This window comes from Phodopus roborovskii, unplaced genomic scaffold (assembly GCF_943737965.1).
Source record: "Phodopus roborovskii unplaced genomic scaffold, PHOROB, whole genome shotgun sequence".
NCBI lineage: Eukaryota > Metazoa > Chordata > Mammalia > Rodentia > Cricetidae > Phodopus > Phodopus roborovskii.
Window position 1 is genome coordinate 19,648,851 of NW_026125281.1, and position 22,053 is coordinate 19,670,903.

At 35.5% G+C, this 22,053-nt stretch overlaps 1 protein-coding gene across 1 annotated transcript in view; it reads right to left on the reverse strand.

The window, feature by feature from the left end:
• Sntg1 (syntrophin gamma 1) overlaps positions 1–22,053 on the reverse strand; it is a 250,178-nt gene that overhangs the window by 99,186 nt on the left and 128,939 nt on the right. Inside the window, exons 10-11 of the mRNA XM_051197950.1 lie at positions 20,708–20,838; positions 10,068–10,197 (exon numbers count right to left, since the gene is read on the reverse strand). Coding sequence (XP_051053907.1) covers positions 10,068–10,197; positions 20,708–20,838 — 261 coding nt within the window. The remainder of the gene's footprint in view (positions 1–10,067; positions 10,198–20,707; positions 20,839–22,053) is intronic.

The following is a 22,053-nucleotide window of genomic DNA, read 5'->3' on the forward strand; positions in this document are numbered from 1 at the left end:
TACCACAGCTTTCAATTCACCTACAAGTCCATTGTGTCATTATGCCTTTGTTAGCATTTTGCAACCAATATCTCTATGGATATGGTTTCTTTTTTTCAACTTGCATTTGTGACTACTAAAGGAATCTGCTCGTCACTGAAGGCTTACATTATCCATGGCTTACCTGGGCAATGACATATATTTTCTATTAAAGAAGGTGATAGTTATTGGTTCACTTTTCACTCACTATTTAGAAACTTAATTCAGTTTATTTATCCTACCTAGGTGCTCAAAGAATGGATACTAACCCCTTTCCTAAACCAGAAGGATTTTCATGGAATTGTATTGTGAATAAAGTAATGTGAGTTTCTGGAAAATATTATTTTCCCTTAATGAAATGTAGGTAGGTATATTTGGCTTTATTTTTCCACTTTCCTTCTACCCTAAACACTGAAGTGTTGGTTTGACCTATTGCAGACCAGATGTGGCATGACGTGAGGTAGTTACATGTTATTGTAATATATATATATATATATATATATATATATATATATATATATATAAAACCACATTACATGAAAAGTATACAATATATGAAAACAACACTGGAAAAATAGTAGAAGAAAATGGCATTGTACAATGTAAGGCAGGTTCTTAAACATATCCCAGAACGACTGGTACACTCATCAGCATGTATAAACCAGAAATTTGGTCAGGCAGAATGAAAGAGTACTTTCAGTTGATACTTAATATTTTTTTCAGTTTTAAAACAGACCATTTGTGTACTTGTTGTATATATATGTTTTTAAGCTTACATATATATGTTTACAATCACATTTCATATAGATTAAGGTGAAACATTTCATTACAATAAATTGCTAGAACGGGACACTTATGTTTGAATGTAGACTAAGAGAGATGAACGTTTTCCTGGTGATAGGTAAACAACTATATCTGACTGGTTCTCTCAGAATAGTTTTGATGTGATAATTTCAAAACCGTAGGAGGAAAGAACTATTGGAAATAATTGAGAGATTATACTAAATGAAGGAACTCGGATGCAGACCTGTGGTTTCTTGACAGTTTAAATTAATTTTAAGGAGTTTTCTTAGTTTCTTTAAGAAGTTCAAATTCACACTAAAATTAAGAGAACTTGTGATTTTAACCAAATGTAGTTGATACGGAATTTCATGTTTTTCTACAATCCAAAAAATACTTCTAAAAAGCAGCAGCTATTCACTCTAGCGAATAATGGGAGTCATGAAGTTCTATTGCATTCAGATCTGCCATACATATCTTAGAACTCCAATCATACAAGTCTCAGACTTCTGCTACCATGATACTTGACAAATACTTGTTTTTCTACTATAGTTCATGTGTGTGCATGGGTGGTTACACTGAGTACACACTATTACTCATAATGTAAATGTAAGAGAACAATTTTTGACAGAGTTGTGTTGCTTTCTAAAATGTGACCTCTTCTTAATGTTTTATATTCTATTAATGACAGTATACTTTACTCACATTAATTTGCTTGAAAGAATTAGCAATAAATTAGAACACCCAAAATACTTCAGGAATATAAGTAATAAGTACTTTCCTTTAGAGTAATTTTATACAAAGCATCCCCAGGTTTAAATTTTGTTCATTTCTCTCTCTGCACCTTCCAGTGTCTCTCCTTTCCCCTCTGTAATCCGTGTTGGGAGTCTGGGTGCTCCATGTACCATGTCTATCCCTGTCTCTGTGTCTTCCCCAAAAGATTTATTTCACTCCTTATATATGGAACAGCACAGAAAGCATCCCAGAATGACGGAGTCTCCTTTACAGAAATCTCTAAAAGAGTTTTACAAGTGATTGATTCCAACTGACGCAGATAACAAACAAGATGTTATGTTTTTGCCAAATGCCCTTTCTGTCAATTACAGTTCACATTTAGTATATAAAGTTGCTTTTCAATCTATTTGTCACTTGATGTGTGATATCCTTCTGTATGGTGTGAGTATGTGTTGCTATTACTGGTTGATGAATAAAGCTGCTTTGGTTGGTGTATGTCAGGGAAGAATACAGCTGCTGGGAAATCCACGCAGAGGAACATGGAGAAAGAAGGCATAGTTGAGAGAGATGCCAGCAGTCTCCCAAGGAGCAATATGCCCGAGTACCTGTACACCATGGGCCACATGGCAATACGCAGATTAATAGTAACGGGTTAATTTAAGTGTAGGAGCTAGCTAGTAATAATCCCTAGCCATTAGCCAAAACAATTATAATTAATATTAAGTCTCTGAGTGATTATTTAGAAATTCAGGGGGACAGAGTAGGATGACAGAAAAATCTCTGGCTACATCACTTTTAGCAAATGACCTCGTTATCATGCATGCATACACACACTGCTCTCCGGGTTGGGGCATGGAATAGTGCATTATTTAGTATTGACTAGTTAAACTTGATTGCTAAATTATTCTCTTAAAGGCAAGTTAAACAAACAGGGTGAGTATGCAGTGAGATACAGTCTTAGTATTAGGTAACACACAGGTGTTTAATTAATCTGGCTGGGAGATTTAGAAAAAGTTAATGTCTCATCAAATACAAGCAACACTTTCATAATATTGCACTGCCACACTCAAAATCCAGAACTCAATGTGTTGGTGTTAATAACTTCAAGGATATTAGTTACATTTGGTAGATTCCAGACCTGCTAGATTCTTGTTCAGTTAGATTTGCATAACATTGTTGAACTAAAACCTTTAAAATTTATACCACAGTTCATGAAGAGTTTTGTTTTATTAAATAAGAATACCAAGTAAATAAAGATTATGATTGCTATTATTTCACAAGGAAATGTTTAAAACTATAAATCTAGTGGCAATATATAATATAAACAATAAGATATCGTTAAGAAAAACATTTTTTGAAACACTAACTTGTGAAAATGTAAACAATTTTATCTTGGCCCATTTTGGCTAAAATGTCTGCATTTACAGTTATTTATTTTTATAACTGAACCCATTAATTGTCACTTCTGAATAGATACATGTTCTTATTGCTTTTTCTCTGATTGTTCTCATTGATTACTTATCATTTACACTCACAGTTAAAATAATTCTCAGCCTGCTAAGAGATATCAATGGAAGGTACTCCACAAGGAATGTTAAATAGCCCTACTCTGTGCCAATATTTTCTTTGGCAGCAGTTGGAAATGATACATAAGCAATTCCCTTAATCTATACTTCATAATTATATAGACAACACTTAAATACTCAGTTTAGAAAGAATGTTTGAAGAGGTAAAGAAAAATTTTCCTTGCTGGGGATTACAAATTTCTCCTGAAAAAAATTTACAAGGAAGAGATTTTATTAATTACTTGGGGTTTAAAATAGGTTTACAACAACATATTAGATCCAAAGGGTGCAAATTAGGAGAGACTGATTGCCGACTCTTAATGACTTTCAAAGATTGCTCAGAGCGTTTCCTATCTATGACCCACAGAAAAAAATGAACAGAGTAATTTCTTTAAAATTTTAGATGATGACAATGACTTAAATACTCCCAGAAAGTTAATAGCTGAAGCTGAGAGAGAATTTGCTGTCGTGGAAAATAAGTCACAAGGTGCACATGAGGAGCATTTGGATCCAAAGCTCGATTGAACTCTGGTTATTGTAACCTGTAAGCAATCTCCAACAGGAAAAGTAATGCAGAGGGAAGATAGTCTCTGAGTCTCTGAGAATGGAGGCAGAGTAAAAAATTAAAAACTTTGATGGAAATGTCTCTGAGTTGATTCTAAAAGGAAACCTGAGACTTCATAATTGGCAAGAATATACTAAGCAGAAATTGTAATGCTTTTTATTAATAATAAAATTGCTAAATTAGGGACATAAAGTGAAACTTGGCAAAGAGCTTGTAGTAAATTTTTATGAGATATTAACAACAAATATCCCCCCAAAAGCAAGATAATTCAACTTATAAAGTGAACTAACTGGATTCTTCTTCACATTGTAGACAGAACACCAATATTTGGAGCTCCTAAATATTTTAGTGATGTAAATAAATCAGGACAGTCAGGATACAAATAAGAAAATTTAAGTGCCTAAAGTTCAGAATTGTGTGCTATTCTTATATTATTAGTAGATTTTACAGAATCTCTAGTCACTGGTGTAATATGCAGAGTTGTTTTGTATGTTGTAACTGCTGAATTTCTTTCAAATGATCAGAATTGATTTTGATCTTTATTCAGTTACAAGAAATAATCAGTAATAGGTATTATCCCACACATAAAACAAACATCTGATCCCATTAGAACAAGGTAATGAAGAGATTGATAAGCTATTGATAGAAAATGTGCTTCAGAATTTCATGAAAAGAACAATCATGTCAATTTCACATTTTTTAAAAAAGATTTTTCTATTACTTGGCAAAAAGCCAAGGAAATTATGAGGAAATAATCATATTTTGTTTTTTTATGCAACTACGCTCCAGTACCTGAAAAAATTAACCCAAAGCCTACTTAAAGGATTTAAATATGTCAGACAGATGTGTTCCATTCTGTGGAATTTGGAAAATTGAAATATGTATGCCACACCTACTCAGGTTTTCAATGGGCAATAGTTTAGTGTTTGGTAAAGGCTGATTTTGTAATTACACATTTGCTAGAAGTTATGGCCATCATGGGCATACCTGTGCAAATAAAGACAGACAATGTTTCAGTATAAGTCTCTAGTAAAATGAAGCAGCATATTTTGCTTATTACAATATAAAACATTTAATAGGTACATGACACAATTCTACAGGGCAGTAAGCTACAGAAAGATCAAATCAAACTCTGAATGATATGCTACAACAGAAAGAAATGATAAAGCCCCCTCAAGATATATACATAATATTTATTAACTTTGTATTGTCTTAATGCTAACGAGAAAGGAATGACAGCTGTGGAGAGATATCGGATAACAGAAAACAATACAGAATTATATTAGCCTGTACACTTTAATGATATGTTGACCTCATAGGGAAAACTAGGGTATGTGTTATTTTGTGCAAGTGGCTTTTACTTTTGTTTCCACATAAGGAGAAACTCATGGGTTCCATCAATATTGATAAAGGTTCATTTTGAACAGGAGAGACCACTTGATTAGAAGAGGGGATAGTACCTCAAACAGTGTGGCCATTCAATCTAAACTAACTTATAAGACTAGCAAGTGCTTATCATTTTATCAGATATAACTTGCCAAAAAGAAACGCCACAATGTTTGTCTTCTCAGGAGAATTAAGGCATCCAGGTAAGGAGTCTCAAGACCACTGAACAGATGAGACATCAAAAAAGAACAAATCTTCCATAATATAATGTCCCAAGAAAAAGATTAAATTGGCCTATTCTTATATCACACTTTCAAAAGGATAAAATTTCATATGTCTTCTAAAATATTTGTTTTGGCTGTTCTCTATAGACATAACACAAATGATCTTTATGTTGTCCCAGTACAATTAAAAATTAAAGCTGACATTGGAGTTGCTATGTGGCTCTCTCCTTAACAAGCATGCTTGTTAAAATAAAATCAAAATTTTCTGCCTTATGTCAAAGAGTCAGCTCATAGGGGACAGAAGTAAAACAAAAATTTCAGAAAAATTCTACTGCCACTAATCTTATAACCCTTTGGTTTTGTCATTTAAAAACTTTTCTTAAGGTATAAATACAATCTATTTTTTAAGATTAACATATATGTTTATATGTATACATATATTAAAATTTTATCTTGATATTAATTGTCACATAGAGCACTGATTCTAGAAGGCTTTATCTACCTATACTTGATTTCAGGTTTGAGTCTACCAGATAATTAGGAATTAGTGTTTTTATTCTGCATGTACATAACAAAGTAGTGTCCTTTAACTTCTTTCAGATCTGATGCATATGACATTTAAAATGTTGAAGTTTTCTGCAATGAACTATGAGCACAGCTAACAGTGACCTTTATAATCTGTAAAGGATGATGGGGCCACACATTGATGATTCCACCATGACTATGACAATGCCGCTAAGCTGACAAACATCACCTACAGATCAGCTTTTGACTACATACTGCTCAGAACAATTTTGTTTCGTCTAGCTGAGATGGTCCAGCCTCAGAGACTACTCTAGCCAAGACTTGTGATAAGCTCTACACTTTCCCATTATACACAGACTGGACAATAAATGATACAGCTACATCTCTTAGGATCTCCAAAAGATACCATGGTCCCAGACAGCATGAAATAAATTTAAGGACAGGATGCCCATATTCCCAAGAGGTTGGGAGGATGGTTTTGGTTATTCAATGGGTCATGAATATTTGTCATCATTTAGGTTGTTATTTATAATTGTCAGGAAAAGCTGAACAAAAATTTAGTTTCATGGATTTTGTTTTGAAAGGTTAAATGGGGTATAGATATGATAGGACATAAGAGTGTATTATTGAATCTATTATCAAAAGAAAAAGGAGGGATATAGAAATAAGATAAAAACCTAGATTACTGAATCTACTTTTAAACCGAGAAAGCAACTACTAGTTTTATATATTTTACATTAATATGCAGTCTTGTATATTGATAAAAATTTATGATAATTTTTATTAGGATATACTGCACATTCATTTCAAATTATTTTCAATTTATTGTACCTATACAACATATTTAATAATGTAATAAATTTGTAGTTCTTGAAAGTTATTATTACCAACTCTTTAGGATAATAAGGCATTGCAGATTTGTAATTAGCAACTATTACACTTGAACTTATAAACACATTAGGTATATTTTCAAAGTCAAAGAGAGATATAGTTTAGATAGACAGGTCACCTTCAAACACCTCAAAGATATACAGAATATGCTATTTAAGATGTTTGAATAACTTAAGATTTTTATGATAATAAGACATGTCTGCTCTTTCTAGCACCAATCTACTTCAGAGAAGTGAAGGGCATCAAACAAACTCTAAATGGAGCTTACTTTCTTGTGGCAAAAGAAAGCCACTGGGCAAAAAAGTGCCTTTGCCTTGACTGCTGACAGTATGCTATCCAAATTGAAAATCCTGATATTAATCCACGCACCTATGAACACCTGATTTTCGACAAAACAGCTAAAATTATACAATGGGGCAAAGACAGCATCTTCAACAAATGGTGCTGGCACAATTGGATGAGGGTGTGTAGAAGACTGCAGATAGACCCATGTCTGTCACCATGCACAAAACTCAAGTTCAAATGGATCAAAGACCTCAACATCAATCCAGCCACATTGAACCTCCTAGAAGAGAAAGTAGGAGGTACCCTTGAACAAATTGGTATAGGAGACCGCTTCTTGAACATAACTCCAGGGGCACAGACACTGAAAGAAACAATTAATAAATGGGACCTCTTCAAACTTAGAAGCTTCTGTCAGGCAAAGGATACAGTTGACAAGACCAAATGGCAGCCCACTGACTGGGAAAAGATTTTCACTAATCCTATATCCGACAAAGGGCTGATCTCCAAAATATACAAAGAACTCAAGAAACTAGTCAACAAAACACCAAATAACCCTATTAAAAAATGGGGTACAGAACTGAAGAAAGAATTCTCAATGGAGGAAATCAAAAAGGCTGAAAGACACTTAAGAAAATGCTCCAAATCCTTAGCTATCACGGAAATGCAAATCAAAACAACTTTGAGATACCATCTTACCCCTGCCAGAATGGCTAAAATTAGAAACACCAGTGATGACTTATGTTGGAGAGGATGTGGAGAAAGTGGAGCACTCCTCCACTGCTGGTGGGAGTGCAAACTCATACAGCCATTTTGGAGATCAGTATGGCGGTTCCTCAGGAAAATGGGAATTAGTTTACCACAGGACCGGCAATCCCCCTCTTAGGCATATACCCAAAGGATTCACATCCATGCAACAAAGACATCTGTTCAACTATGTTCATAGCAGCATTATTTGTAATAGCAAGAACCTGGAAGCAACCTAGATGCCCCTCAATTGAAGAATGGTTAATGAAGATGTGGCACATCTACACAATGGAATACTATTCTGCAGAAAAAAATAATGGTATCTTGAAATTCGCAGGCAAGTGGATGGCACTTGAAGAAACCATCCTGAATGAGGTAACCCAGTCACAAAAAGAGGAACACAGTATGTACTCACTCATATATGGATTTTAGACCTAGATCAAATGATCACCAGCCTATAATTCACATCACCAGAGGAACTAGGATACAAGTTGTATTCTAAGAGATTCATATAAAGTCCCTCACAGAACTGGGAAGGGACAAGTCCCCCAGACCTCAGGTATAGTGGGGGAGGACAGCTAATGGAGAGAGAAGTAGGAGAAAATGAGAGGGAGGAGAGGAAGGCATGTGTGACTAGGAGGATTGAGCCTGGTTAGGAATGGAAAATAGGAAAGAGAGAGAGAGAGACAGAGACAGAGAGAGAGAACATAAAAGAGGGAGCCAATATTGGTTTGAAGATAAAGTTGAACACAAAGAAAGGTCGAGGGAACTACAAGACTGCTCCCAACTAACAATCTCAGCTTCCGTGGAAAGGCTATCATAAATGCCCTTCCCGGAGAGAGAGATCAACAACTAACTTCTACATGGAGTCCTCAACTAATGCCTGTTGAAAACAGGAGCAAACACCCATACATAAACACTGAGTCAAACTAGAACCCAGAAGCAGATGGAGAGGACAAGACCATGCGGTAGAAGTACATAGAGACAGCTTACCTGAACAAGGAGGAGCTAAGGGCCACTAGACTGATAGCTGGGAAGCCAACAGAGGTCTGACTCGGACTCCCCTGAATATGGGTCTCAGCCAGAAGGTCTGAGCAGCCTAAGAGACCTCAGACAGTGGAGCCAGGATGTATCCCTGGTGCACAAAAGGACTTTGCAAACATATCCCCCATGGAGGGATAACTGCCTTATTCTAGAGATAGGAGAGAAGCCCTAGTCCCTACTTCACAGGACCTGTCAGATCTACATGACCCCAACTGGATGGCATTCCCCTACATATTGTATTGTGGTGGGAGTGCATGGGAGAGGGTAGAGAGGGCAAAAGGGAGGGAAGGAGGGAGGGAGGGCTTGGGGGGAGGGAGGGAGGGAGGGAGAGGGAACTGGGATCGACATGTAAAATAATAATAATAAAAAAAAAAAAAAAAAAAAAAAAACGCTTTGACTCCAAAATTTAAGTTGAAGAACAAGTTACTGGGGAAAAGTATTTCTATTTTTGTTTCCACAGAAAATGAAAAGATGTGGATTCCTTCCAGACTAATGTGGTTTGATCACACCAGACCGCCTGAAACAGAGTACAAGCTGATCCTACATTCCAAACAGCTGGACAAAACAGCCCTACAGACTACAGCTAGGATATCTGAATCTTCTTCGAATCCCCCAAGACAGCGCCCCTTACCAGCAGGAAGTAGTTTGGAAAGAACGACGCCCAAATTCCCAAATATTGTGTATAAATGTTTGTTTTCATTTAATTGGACTTTGTTATATAAAATTAAATAAAAAATACTCTATATGCAAAAAAAAAAAAAAAAAAAAAAAAAAAAAAAAAAAAAAAGAGCTGGTTGCTCATGCTCTGCTTTTCTGCTCTTTCATCCTTTGTTTACCCCTATATAGAGCTCCAGGTTTTTATTATTAAGACCAAGTAGAATTTGTGCTACACTCCTCATTTACTTACTTTCAGCTGCAGTCTTGAAGTCACTGATGACAAATAAGTAACATTTCCTTAAATTCAGTTGCCTATTTGCTTAGGATGCCCTTAGGTAAATATACCATTTCCATGACAAATTCACTTTCATGTTTATTTAAAGCCATTGTTTCTGTCTTGGGCAAAAGAAAAGTTTGAGTGTTGTCTCACACAAGTCACTCATGTCTGGGCCCTCATGGTGAGTTACTTTATTTCTTGTGTTTCATAAGCTTTCCAAAGAAGTAGAAGGAGGCTCCTTCTGGTATTGGCTCTTAGCAGAGTATGAAAGTTAAACAGCACTGAATAAACCTAAGCATGCTGGAAGACTTTCTCCTATGAATGCTGAAAGACATTATGTCTATATAATTACTCCTTGAATCAGTACTTACATTGTGCTTTGTGAGGTTTGAAATATTAGCTGCTAATGCTTGGAGCCAATCCAAGCAGTCTTCAGCAGAGAGACACTGAATAATTCCACTGCAGACTCCATCCACAGCAACAACTTGGAAAGCATTCTGCCTATAGATACATTAGAACAGAACAGACCAAACATTGTGTTATATAGAGATTTACAGCTCTGACCAGTACCTGTAGAACAGCTCTTACTTCATACAATATGACAAGCAGGTCCATATTAAAATTTGATTACCTTATTTTTAGATATATCAGTTTTAAAAATGAAGCAGCAAAAAGTTCAAGTTATTATGTAATTCCAAATAATCAGAAAACATTTTTAAATTTTGGAAAATTTGGACAACCTTTGAAATATAAAACAAAGCATGTCGTATTGAACAGCCTAAACTTAGGGTCATTCTTTTCCCTTTGTTCAAACATACCCAGTCTATGATTCTGTCTCTGATCTTTTACAATGTGTTATGACATTTTCTGACTTACAGTGTGATGATGGCAAACACAAACAAATATTAAACATTACATGGTAAACCACATGTTAATTTCTTTAATGTTCTTTGGATATAGCCTTAGTGGGCATAAATACATGCAACTGCAGCATGAATGAGAACCACCAAAGGCCCTGGCCCAGCCAATTAGACTTTTGTGTAACGTGAGGCATTTTAGAAAATTTACAAGTCATATTTAAATCCACCAGTGATGAAGTGGAAGAAAATTTTCACAAATGAGCATTCAAACTAGGATGTAAACTTCATGTATTATATCTAAATGCATGTTTCCAGGTTCTATTAGCTTCACTCCTGGGCAGTTCAGGATATTAGATATTAAGCATCTCCTGAAACAAAGGAAAATGTAGGGAGCACACATCAGGCTCAGCATCATATGTAGGCCTATGTTCACTTATTTTTCTCTCTAGACCAGATACAGTCTCTAAATGGAACACCTGGTGCCTGCTTTGCTACCCAAAGCACTCTGCACTCCAATTTTTAAGTTTTAGAGAAACTACCTACCATATCTGACCCTTCATACTGACAACAAAAAAGTGCTCATACATGTGTCACTAATTTTCCATTAAAAATAGATTTCTGTTAGTAATAAAGAAATTTTAAATTTCTTTTGATAAAAAATACGCTCCATAAAAAAGCATATTCAAAATTCACCTTATGAGGAGATTAATTTATATACTTTTGTGTGTAAGCTTATCTTTTCATGGCTAATCCATCTTTCTAGTCCTGACCTTTAACTGTAGTGCTCAGCAGTCATTAAGGCATTTACAATACACAGACATAAGACTGGAGATATAGTTCAGCAATTAAAACACAGACTCCTCTTTCAGTCAACCTGGGCTGGATTCACAGCTCACTAATGGAGGCTCACAACCATCTGTAAACTACAGATCCTGGGAGAAAGACATCCTCTTCTGACTTCCAAGATAAACAAGTATGCTGTGCAAACATACATGGAGACTAAACACTCACACATGTAAATCAGTTTTTAAATGTTCAGACAGAAGCACAACCATATGTGGAAAATGTGGAAAAAATTTTGCATAGCAATGTAATTTTTTTTACTCTATGATTGTCATAAAAATTCTAAGTAAGCTAAAATAAAAGCTCGACATCTATATATTTTAGCTGATCAATTCTGAAATTTATGTATTCTTATATTTTATACAGTTAGTGATAGCACACATCTGAGAGACTAATCTTTTATATTTCAGACCTGAATATTAATGCAAAGGAGATTTTATTATCTGTGTATTTCATGTAAAACATATATTTCTAATTATTGAAGTTAACTATTCTTATTCTTTTTAATAACTGATTCCATGGCATATGTCTGGGTACATTGTCATGGTTGAATAAAAGAAATTAGATAATGAATGATATTTTGTGCATTAGAAACAAGCACTCCAGAGGATAAATTATACAAAATTATTATGATTTGATTAATATCTCTGTGAGCAGAAACCTGGTATAGAATGAGCAGAGACAATTGAGAAAGCCTCTGTTGGCTCTCCTGGCTAGGAAAAGCTAGCATAGATCCATTGTAAAGATTTTTTTTCTAATTATTATGGATAGATTAGCAGGGTTTGTAGGCCAACTACTAGGTAAATTAATATAACTAGGGACAACTTCTAAGGCACACAGTTGAAGTAGGACAACTGAATGATGTTCAATAAATCCATGATTAAAAGTGGGTAGTAAGTGAGAGAAGAAATAAAATTCCTCCAGGATTTTCATTCTAAATATCAGAACAGCTATGGTGGGTAAGGCAAGGGAAAACATAAATCTCACACAGAAGTAAGAAACCCAAAAACAAACATGCGGAGATCAAAAAGCACAGTACATTGTGAGAAGGACTCGGTGCTGGGTGTGTTCTAATAAGATTCATCTGTTAGGTCTTGTAAATAATTCCATTCATGTGTAATTCCTCTCTAGGTCAGGAATAGCCATGGAAAAACTTCAGTACTTGGCTAACGTATCATATTTCCACCTATAATCGTTGTGGTAATTATAATGTGCAAAAGATAAATAGGCGAGGATAGAAAGATAGGTAGACAGATAGATGATAGATATAGAGAGGGGGAGTGAAGGTCAAGAAAGATGTGACAAGGGTATTACTTTAATATTCAAGACAAACAGTTGTGAGGTGATGACTGTCATTATGGTGAAGGCTAACTTTACATTTAAAAACTTAAAATTACTGTGCTTAGGAGGACTATAATGCAAAAATGGACTTCAAATGTTAATGGCTGTGTAGGGTTAAATTTTGTATTACCAGGTTTTATACATTTTGTTTTCAACTGTTGTTTAGCCAAGGTCATAAGATTAACTGGTATTTATTGCTTTTGTACACAAAAGCTTCTTTTCCAGAAAGGACCTTCTGCTTGCAGGAGAACAGAAAGTAATTTCATATTTTTGCCTTTATAAACTCCAGACTGAGATGGCTAGATACTACATTCAGGAACCCTGAGTCCCAGGTGTAGAACTGTAACTGGTATGCAATTAAGAGTTTCTACTTCATTCACTGTTAGACTGATGAGTCTCTGAATGTCTTAAGACACATAATGAGAGATGCTTTATGAATGCACTAGAGATCATTGACTAAAACATAAAAAGAATTTACTAGTTTGGAAAATTAGTTAAATTGGAGGAATGCAATGGAAAGAAAGAAGCAAAATAGAGAACTCTAGTTCTCAATGAACTGCAGTTCTCAAATCACAGGTAGAAGGTCAATTTTCTTCTCACCCTGATTAAACTTTTGGGCTCTTATTTCTTTCAGCTTTTCCATTAAAACAAAACAAAAAAAATGTCTTGACCCTCATAAGAATATATATCAACCACTTACATTCACCAACCCTATATGCAGACATCCCATGTCCTCCTCCAGCGTCTAGACTTAAGTTTACTTATGACATCTTTACCCACATATTTTTCATACTATACAGAACTTAGCCTGTATAGTATGCAACAGCCAAGACTAGTCTTCCCTTCTTTAACTCTATTCTTGGTCACTTAACCTGTGATTAAATCTTGTTTGTGAAAACAAAGCTTGCCTGAAGATCAGAGGGTGGAGCCAGTCATTAGCTAAATATAAAGGTCTGCAGGTCTGTACAAACAGACAAAAAGTGACATGTCTGGGCAAAGAGAGAAAGTGAAAAGGCAGAGGAAGACAGGAGCTCAGTCTCTCTTTGTCGATGAAGTTACATAGGTACGGTGGTTGCAATTTTGCTCCTTGCTCTATCTAAGAGTTGCCAGCTGCCACCCAAACTCCACAAGCACCTGGCCTCCAAACGCCATAGAACTTACCTGCTTTAAACTAGCATGCTATGCCTTCAGACAAATACTGCAAATAATCCCATGTGTATTTGTCAGAAATCTGGCTCTCCCCCAACCCCACCCCTTGGCTTTCAAGCTTTTTTTTAGATACCCTCCCATTGAACTACCAACCTAAGTTCACTGCTACATGCAAGCAGTTGCAACTATCCTCAGCCAGCCTGTGCACTGTTCATGTTCTCCATTCAGAGAACTGTGCATCAAAATTCCATTACATCATTGTCAAATTTGTTAAGAAAATTGGGAATTCTTAAAGGGAGAAATTAGTTAAAAGAGAGGGTTTTTTCCCATGTCAAAAACTAGAAATACTATTACAATGGAAGGATTTATGTCCTTGTTTGAAAATACAGTGGACAGCTGGAAAATAAAATGATTAAATGAGAGGATAACTAATTAAGATGGGAATTATGTAATGTCACTTATGAGCAATATCAGTTTCATCATTTTGGTTTTATCACTAAAAATTTTGGCTCATCTTAGGGCTAAGATACAAGTTTTAGAAAGCTTCATAAAACATATCATAGAGATTCTCAGATCCATGGAGAGGATTTTAATGGGGAATTAATTTTAACCATGGGAAGCCTGTCCCTTTCTGGACAGAAACAAAGGAGGAGTAAATGGGGATAAGAGGGGATATGGGAGGAAATGGGTGGAGAGGAGGAAGGGAGGGATGAGAAACTGAAGTCATCATATAAAATTAATTAATTGAAAAAGAAACATAGAAGCAGCACTATTTGTAATAGCAAGAACCTGAAAGCAACCTAGATGCCCCTCAATTGAAGAATGGATAATGAAGATGTGGCAAATCTACACAATGGAATACTACTCTGCAGAAAAAAATAATGGTATCTTGAAATTCGCAGGCAAGTGATGACACTTGAAGAAACCATCCTGAATGAGGTAACCCAGTCACAAAAAGAGGAACATGATATGTTCTCCTCATATATGGATTTTAGACCTAGAGCAAATGATCACCAGCCTATAATTCACACCACCAGAGGAACAGGGATACAAGGTGTATTCTAAGAGATTCATATAAAGTCCCTCACAGAACAGGGAAGGGACAAGTCCCCCAGAGCTCAGGGGAAGTGGGGGGAGCAGCGAATGGAGAGAGAAGTAGGAGAAAACAAGAGGGAGGAAAGGAAAACATGTGCGACCAGGAAGATTTAGCCTGGTTAGGAATAGAAGACAGAAGAGAGAGAGAGAGAGAGAGAGAGAGAGAGAGAGAGAGAGAGAGAGAGAGAGAGAGAATATAAAAGAGGGAGCCAATATTGGTTTGAGCTTCTGTAGAAAGGCTACCATAAATGCCCTTCACGGAGAGTGAGATCAACAACTAACTTATCCATGGAGCCCTCATCTAATACCTGTTGGAAACAGGAGCAAACACCCATACATAAACACTCAGTCGAAGTAGAACCCAGATGCAGATGGAGAGGAAAAGACCAGGTGGCAGAAACACATACAGACAGCTTACCTGAACAAGGAGGAGCTAACGAGCCACCAGACTGATAGCTGGGAATCCAGCATGGGACTGACTCAGCCCCCCCTGAATATGGGTCTCAGCCAGAAGGACTGAGCAGTCTAAGGGACCTCAGACAGTGGAACCAGGATGTATCCCTAGTGCACAAAAGGACTTTGCGAACACATCCCCCATGGAGGGATAACTGCCTTAACTTAGAGACAGGAGAGAAGTCCTAGTCCCTACTTCACATGACCTGTCAGATCTACATGACCCCAACTGGATGGCATTCCCCTACATATGGAATTAGGGTGGGGGAGGGGAGGGTGTTTAGAGTGCATGTGAGAGGGCAGAGAGGGTGGGATGGAGGGAGGGAGGGAGGGAAAGGGAACTGGGATCGATATGTAAAGTAATAAATTAAATAAAAAAAATGCTTTGACTCCAAAATTTAAGTTCAAGGACAAGTTACTGGGGAAAAGGATTTCTAATTTTGTTTCCACAGTAAATGAAAAGATGTGGATTCCTTCCAGACTAATGTGGTTTGATCAAGCCAGACCACCTGAAACAGAGTACCAAGTGATCCTACATTCAAAACAGCTGGACAAAGCAGCCTTACAGTCTACAGCCAGAATTTCTGCATCTTCTTAGAATCCCCTATGACAGTGCCCCTTACCAGCAGGAAGTAGTTTGGAAAGAACGACGCCCAAATTCCCAAATATTGTCTATAAGTGTTTGTTTTCATTTAAATGGACTTGGTTATATAAAGTAAAAAAAAAAAAGAAAAACAAACATAGATAAACTAATATATAACTAATAAAAGAACAATCCAGAATAGAGCAAAACTAATAAAAAGAAATTAGTAAGAATATGCACCAATAGGATTTGCTTTTCCTCTACTAACTCCTGTCCTCTCCCTCTACCCATATGATCCCATTCTAGTACCACTGCTCCATTCATAACAATATGTTCTATTTCCCTTCCTAGGGATATCCTACCTTCACCATTAGGCTGTTACCCTGTCTATAATCCCTATGGATACATAGAATGCAACCTCCTTATCAATGACTTCATAGCTACTATCCTAACATAAGTGAATAAATACTATATTAGTCTTCTGGTATCTGTGTTACATCATTCATAATGATGTTTTTCGAGCTCCATCTATTTAACTTGTAGTGCTGAGGCAGCATGAAATTAAATTATAGCGTTAATCATACTTGACGAAAATTCTTTTTTATTAGAAGATATTTGGTATATATTATATAAATATTTATGTCAGGCAACTGCATATTTTTAAAACAAAATAATCTAATGAAGCCAATGAACACTTTTTCAAAAACAGGTCTTAATAGTAATATCAGGAGAACACTTAAGACAGAAAGTTCCAGGTCTAGTGAAATGAAAAATCAGATTAATTATAAGTAGGGTATATTTAAATAAAGAGACTTATGAAAGCAATAATATGTCTTGAGAAATATGTAACATAGATCATTAAAGTTTTAGAAAATATTGAATAGACAAGGTAAGTCCAAAGGGTTCAATGTTCTGAATGTATACAATTTTCTCAACAAAAAATGAAATTAATGTATTATATTAAACAACCATGAAAGTGTGAAGTTTAGGGCAAATTAAATCTATAAATGGATGTGTGTGTGTGTGTGTGTGTGTGTGTGTGTGTGTATGTGTGTGTGAAAATAGATAGTACAGTTAACTTGCTGAGAGAAAAGATATTTCTTGACATTATGTAAGGCTCACAGATGTAAACAGTAAGCAGGAAGTTCAAGCGAGTGACTTGCAAAATATGTGAGAAATGACAAGAACAGCTGGCTGCCTGAACAGTGACCCAAGCTTCTGCAATGTTGGGGAATTCACTTTCGGCCTATGGGCCTAACCTATCAGATAGATTCTTCTGTGAAAGAGGTATTTTGAAGGACTGTACTACCTTGTCCTGACAACATTCAGCAGTTCTCTATTTTGTATCCTGCTACACATTTAAAAGCTTATTGTCAGCATTTGAGGTAAAGTCATTTTATTGCCAAGTGGCTTACTTTTGCCATAAAGAAAAGAAAACCTATATGGGATTTATTTGATTCCCATCATCTACTCCAATGTAGATTGATGCTGCCAGGAGCAAACATGGCTCCTTGTCAAAAAAAAGAAGGAAGAACTTATGTTATTAAAACATCTTAAGTGGAAAGTGGAAAGTGGAATATTCTGTAGATCTCTGAAATGTTTGAAGATGAATAGCTATCTAAAATATTTCCTGTTTAGATTTAAATCATACCTAATATAACTAGAAGTTCAATTGTAATAGGTGACTAATATCTAACATCCATTTCCTTATTATCTTAAATAGCTGGTAGGGGTAAACATTTGCATTACATTGTTAAATTAGTTGAATAGGTACAATATTTTGCACAAGAAATGTATGTACAGTATGTTCTAACAAAAATAATCTTATAATTGTATCAACATACAATATTCAATATTAGTGTAAAATATTTAAAACTAATAGTTGAGTTTTTGGTATAAAAATAGATTTAGTAATTTAACTTTTTTATACTATTTCTATATTTCCTTTTGTTCAGAGTATATACAGTACTGTACTTTTATATCCTATCATATCTATATTATTTTGTTTTATTTCAAAACTAGAACTCTGGATTTCATCTCCTTTGTCAACTTTTTCCTGACAATTACAAATAACAACTTATAACCAACCACCCTAAACAATGACAAGTATTCATAACCCAATGAATGACCAAAACCTCCTACCCCACCTCACATCCACCAGAACGATAAGGTAAGGACAAAGGTATTTGCTAGTGATATCAAGAACGAGTGAATTCTCAAAATGGAAAAGGATGAAACATTGACACAGTGATGCTAGAAAGACTCATCAGGTTATTATGAAACTCACAGCCAATGTTTTTCAATGAAATTAGTATCCATCAAATCTACACACACTATTTGTATCATTTATGTTATATAATATTTATTGAAAACCTAATGTCTTAAAAATAATGATTCAAACTACTTTGAGGGAAAAGAAAAAAAAAGTGAAAAGGGGGTATGAACAGTTGCAAAAGGAAGTACCTTAATGAATGTGTAGGGAATTTTACTAAGCAACATTAAATCAAATAAAGCTTCATGGTAAATGAGTCCACTAACATAATGTCATCAAAACAAGTAAATGAGAAAGAACAGATTTGCAATTGTTGGGGCTTAGAAACAGTCAAGCTAGGAGGGCAAAGGATTGCAACTGTATCATGAAGGACCACAATGGATTTATAGATGAGGAAAATGCATCTCAATTTTGATTGTACATTAAGAAACATGAACAGGCTGTAGCATTCCATACTCTTGTTTTGTTTTTATTTATTTTTTCTTTTCTCTTTAGCGAGTCACAACCCAACTCCCAAAAAATTACACGGAGGAGGCTTACTCTTGCTTGTGAATGCCTTGCCTTGGCTTGGCTTGTTGCCAGCTAGCTTTTGTTAATGTAAATTGTCCAATTTACCTTTTGCTTCTATTATTTATACCATTCTTTCCTTCTTACTGGATGCCTAGCCGTGTGGTTAGGTCTCTTACCCATGCCATCCCCCTAGTTCATTCTTTGCATTATTCCTGCCTCACTTCATGTTCTTCCCCTTTTTCTTTTGTATGCATGCCAGTCCTGCCTAGCCTCACTCCTGCCTAAATATTGGCAAGTCAGCTATTTGTTAGACCAACAGGTGTTTTAGACAGTCAAAGCAGCACAGCTTCACAGAGTTAAGCAAATACAACACAAAAGAATGCAACACACCTTTGCATCATGAAACAAACATTCCATAACATAAAGGAATGTAACACAATTAATTGAATATTCCAAAACAATCTCATAGAGCCTAGAGACACACACAAAATAATAATGGAAAGCAGATGCCCTAAATGCCACTTTTCTGGCTATGAAACCACACTAAAATTTTTGAAAAAAAGCTATTATACTATAAAAATGGTTATGGATCCTTTCCTCCAACTGAATGTTACTCCACAGTCCATTCAAAACAGAAATTCTGTAATAACCAAATAGTATTTCATGTAGAAAAACATCAGATATAATACAAAATATATCATTAGTGAAATTTAGAGCATATAGAATAAATAATATATACATTGTCAATAAAAATAGAAAACAATGGAAAAATTCATACATATTCTAGTGTAGAGAGACATTTCCAGAAAAGTCAGAATTCGTGAAAGATGGGGGACATGTAAAGACACTGAGTAATCAATACCAATCTTGTTATAAACATAACTGTAGAATAGAGAACTATATTTGAACAAATGATGCAAACATAGAAACTTTCACAAAAATATATGTAGCTATAGAAATTTTAAACTTGTTTTATCCTATAAGTAAAAATTAAATATATAGATCAATTCAGACAAATTAAAAGTAGAAATACTTATATTTATCATAATAATGGAATGCCACAAACTACATAGTTAAAAATTTTCTGAGCTCAAGGACACATGGAGGTATAAACCAACGGAAAAACCATTTTGGAGACTGCCAGCTGTGTGTGCATCAGTGTGTGTGTGTGTGTGTGAGAGAGAGAGAGGGGGGGAGAGAGAAAGAGAGAGAGAAAGAGAGAGAGAGAGCTGTTCAGGAGACTTCAGTAGAAACAGACAGAAAGCCTTTCTTTCCAGAGAGGTTTCTTGGTACCTGAGGAATTTATCTCAAAAAAGAAATGCATTGGGCAAAATATCAAACCAAGGGACTCAAACAACAACAACAACAAAAATCATCAAGAAAAATGGGATAACTTTTGATATAAATTCTATGGGAAGAAAAGATCCACAAAGCACAAAATCTGCTATTGAAAAACATCCCAAACAGCACTGAGCATTATAAAAAGATGAAAAATAAACTTATATACTCGTTCACAAAGCTAAGAATGTGAGAGAGTGGTAGATGATGACGTACAAAGGTCTGGGGTTTTATTTAAGGCCCTTGGTAGGATTCCTAGCATCATTTAAAAACATAAATATATAAGTGCTACAACTACTTTGAAAATAAAAGCTTAGAAAATTAACTCGAAATATAAAGACCAGTAAAATTATAACATTATATGCATCAGATTCACTACAAACTTTTATGATGGAATCAGGGATTTCACTGACTTTGGCCCCATATTTACCATGATCTACATTGGGAGAGTGTTCTTTTGCGATTCTTTTCTGTAGTTTTACAAACATGCTAAAATATAAACAATGTGGCACATTAGGCTGAAAATTTGAGCATTGACCAGTTTTCAATCAAAGATCAGAGACTCACCGACTCTGGTCAGTCCCTGGCATGTACTGGGAGAAGCGGGCATGCAGTAGGGGAATGAGCCTGAGGTCACACCATCGCTTCTCCCACCGGAGGCCTGGAGATGTGGGCCATGATGAACAGGAAAGTGTGTCCTGAAAAGAGCAACATGTACAAAAGGTTTGTGCTTCTGTATATTCTCAGGTTTATCACTGGAGGATATTATTTTTTCTAATTGTTTTGAATAGTTTTATAGGCCCAAGTAATCTTTAGCCCAGAACTCCACTGCAAAATGTCAATGTTAGCAGAGGTCTGTAAGAAGGCTAGGAAAGACTCACCAAGAAAAATAACTGAAAATTATGTGTGAAATGGAAGAAACCTGAAACTAAGACAAAGTGGAATTTGTTCAAGAATGGAAGACATGGGAAAAACAGGGAAGCAACAAAACCCTCAAAGAAGATTAAGTCACTTGTTCAATTGGCCAAGAGTTTTGAGTATCTCCAAGTGTCCAAATACCATCATATTTGAAAATACCTCGAATAGCCCCCAGTGTAAACACAGACTGAGCTCATTCATTATTAATCTTGAAAATATTTCTAAATGAATGAACACACACACACACACACACACACACACACACACACTTGAGCTGTATCTGACTATAAAATCTCTCTGAGTTCTAGATTTTATGGTATTAGAAGGGTCTATGCAAGCTTTTGAGGAAAGGAAGCAACCAAACATCAGTCATATATAGCTGTGATACATATTATTCACAATAACTAGCAGCACGGAAAACATTGCCTAAGGGTACAATTGTGGAACTCATATCTTTGTTGTAATCATAAGCTGCCTGATGGAATTTAAGGTTCACTTAACAAGAAGGAAATAATGCATATTACTTAAAATCTATCCAATACTTTGAGCTAGTAAGGCCATGTATCTAAGAAGAAAACATCTTGTTTCTACTTTATTAAATGAGCACAATTCTCAGCTGCTTCCTAAATGCGTGTCGGTATACAAATAAGAAAGTGTTGCTCTCATCTGTTATACAAACACTTCTTTTTGCAGCAAAGACCATTGCAGACAACAGCCATTCAAAATATAGACAAAAAATAATCATAAGGTGCCTAGTACCAGTGAATCATTCTACAATATAACTATTCCTACTAAGAACCAGGGTTCATCTAAGAAGAGGAGATAAGTTGCAAGAGAAAAAATATCTGAAAATCTGTATATAGTGTCTTCTAGAAATGATATGACTCTTTACTTATCAAACCTTGGCAATATGGCTGCCTAGTCAATACCTGAACAATGACAGTATACCAACATATACAGTAATGTCAGAGAAGAGACCGCCTGAAACAGAGTAC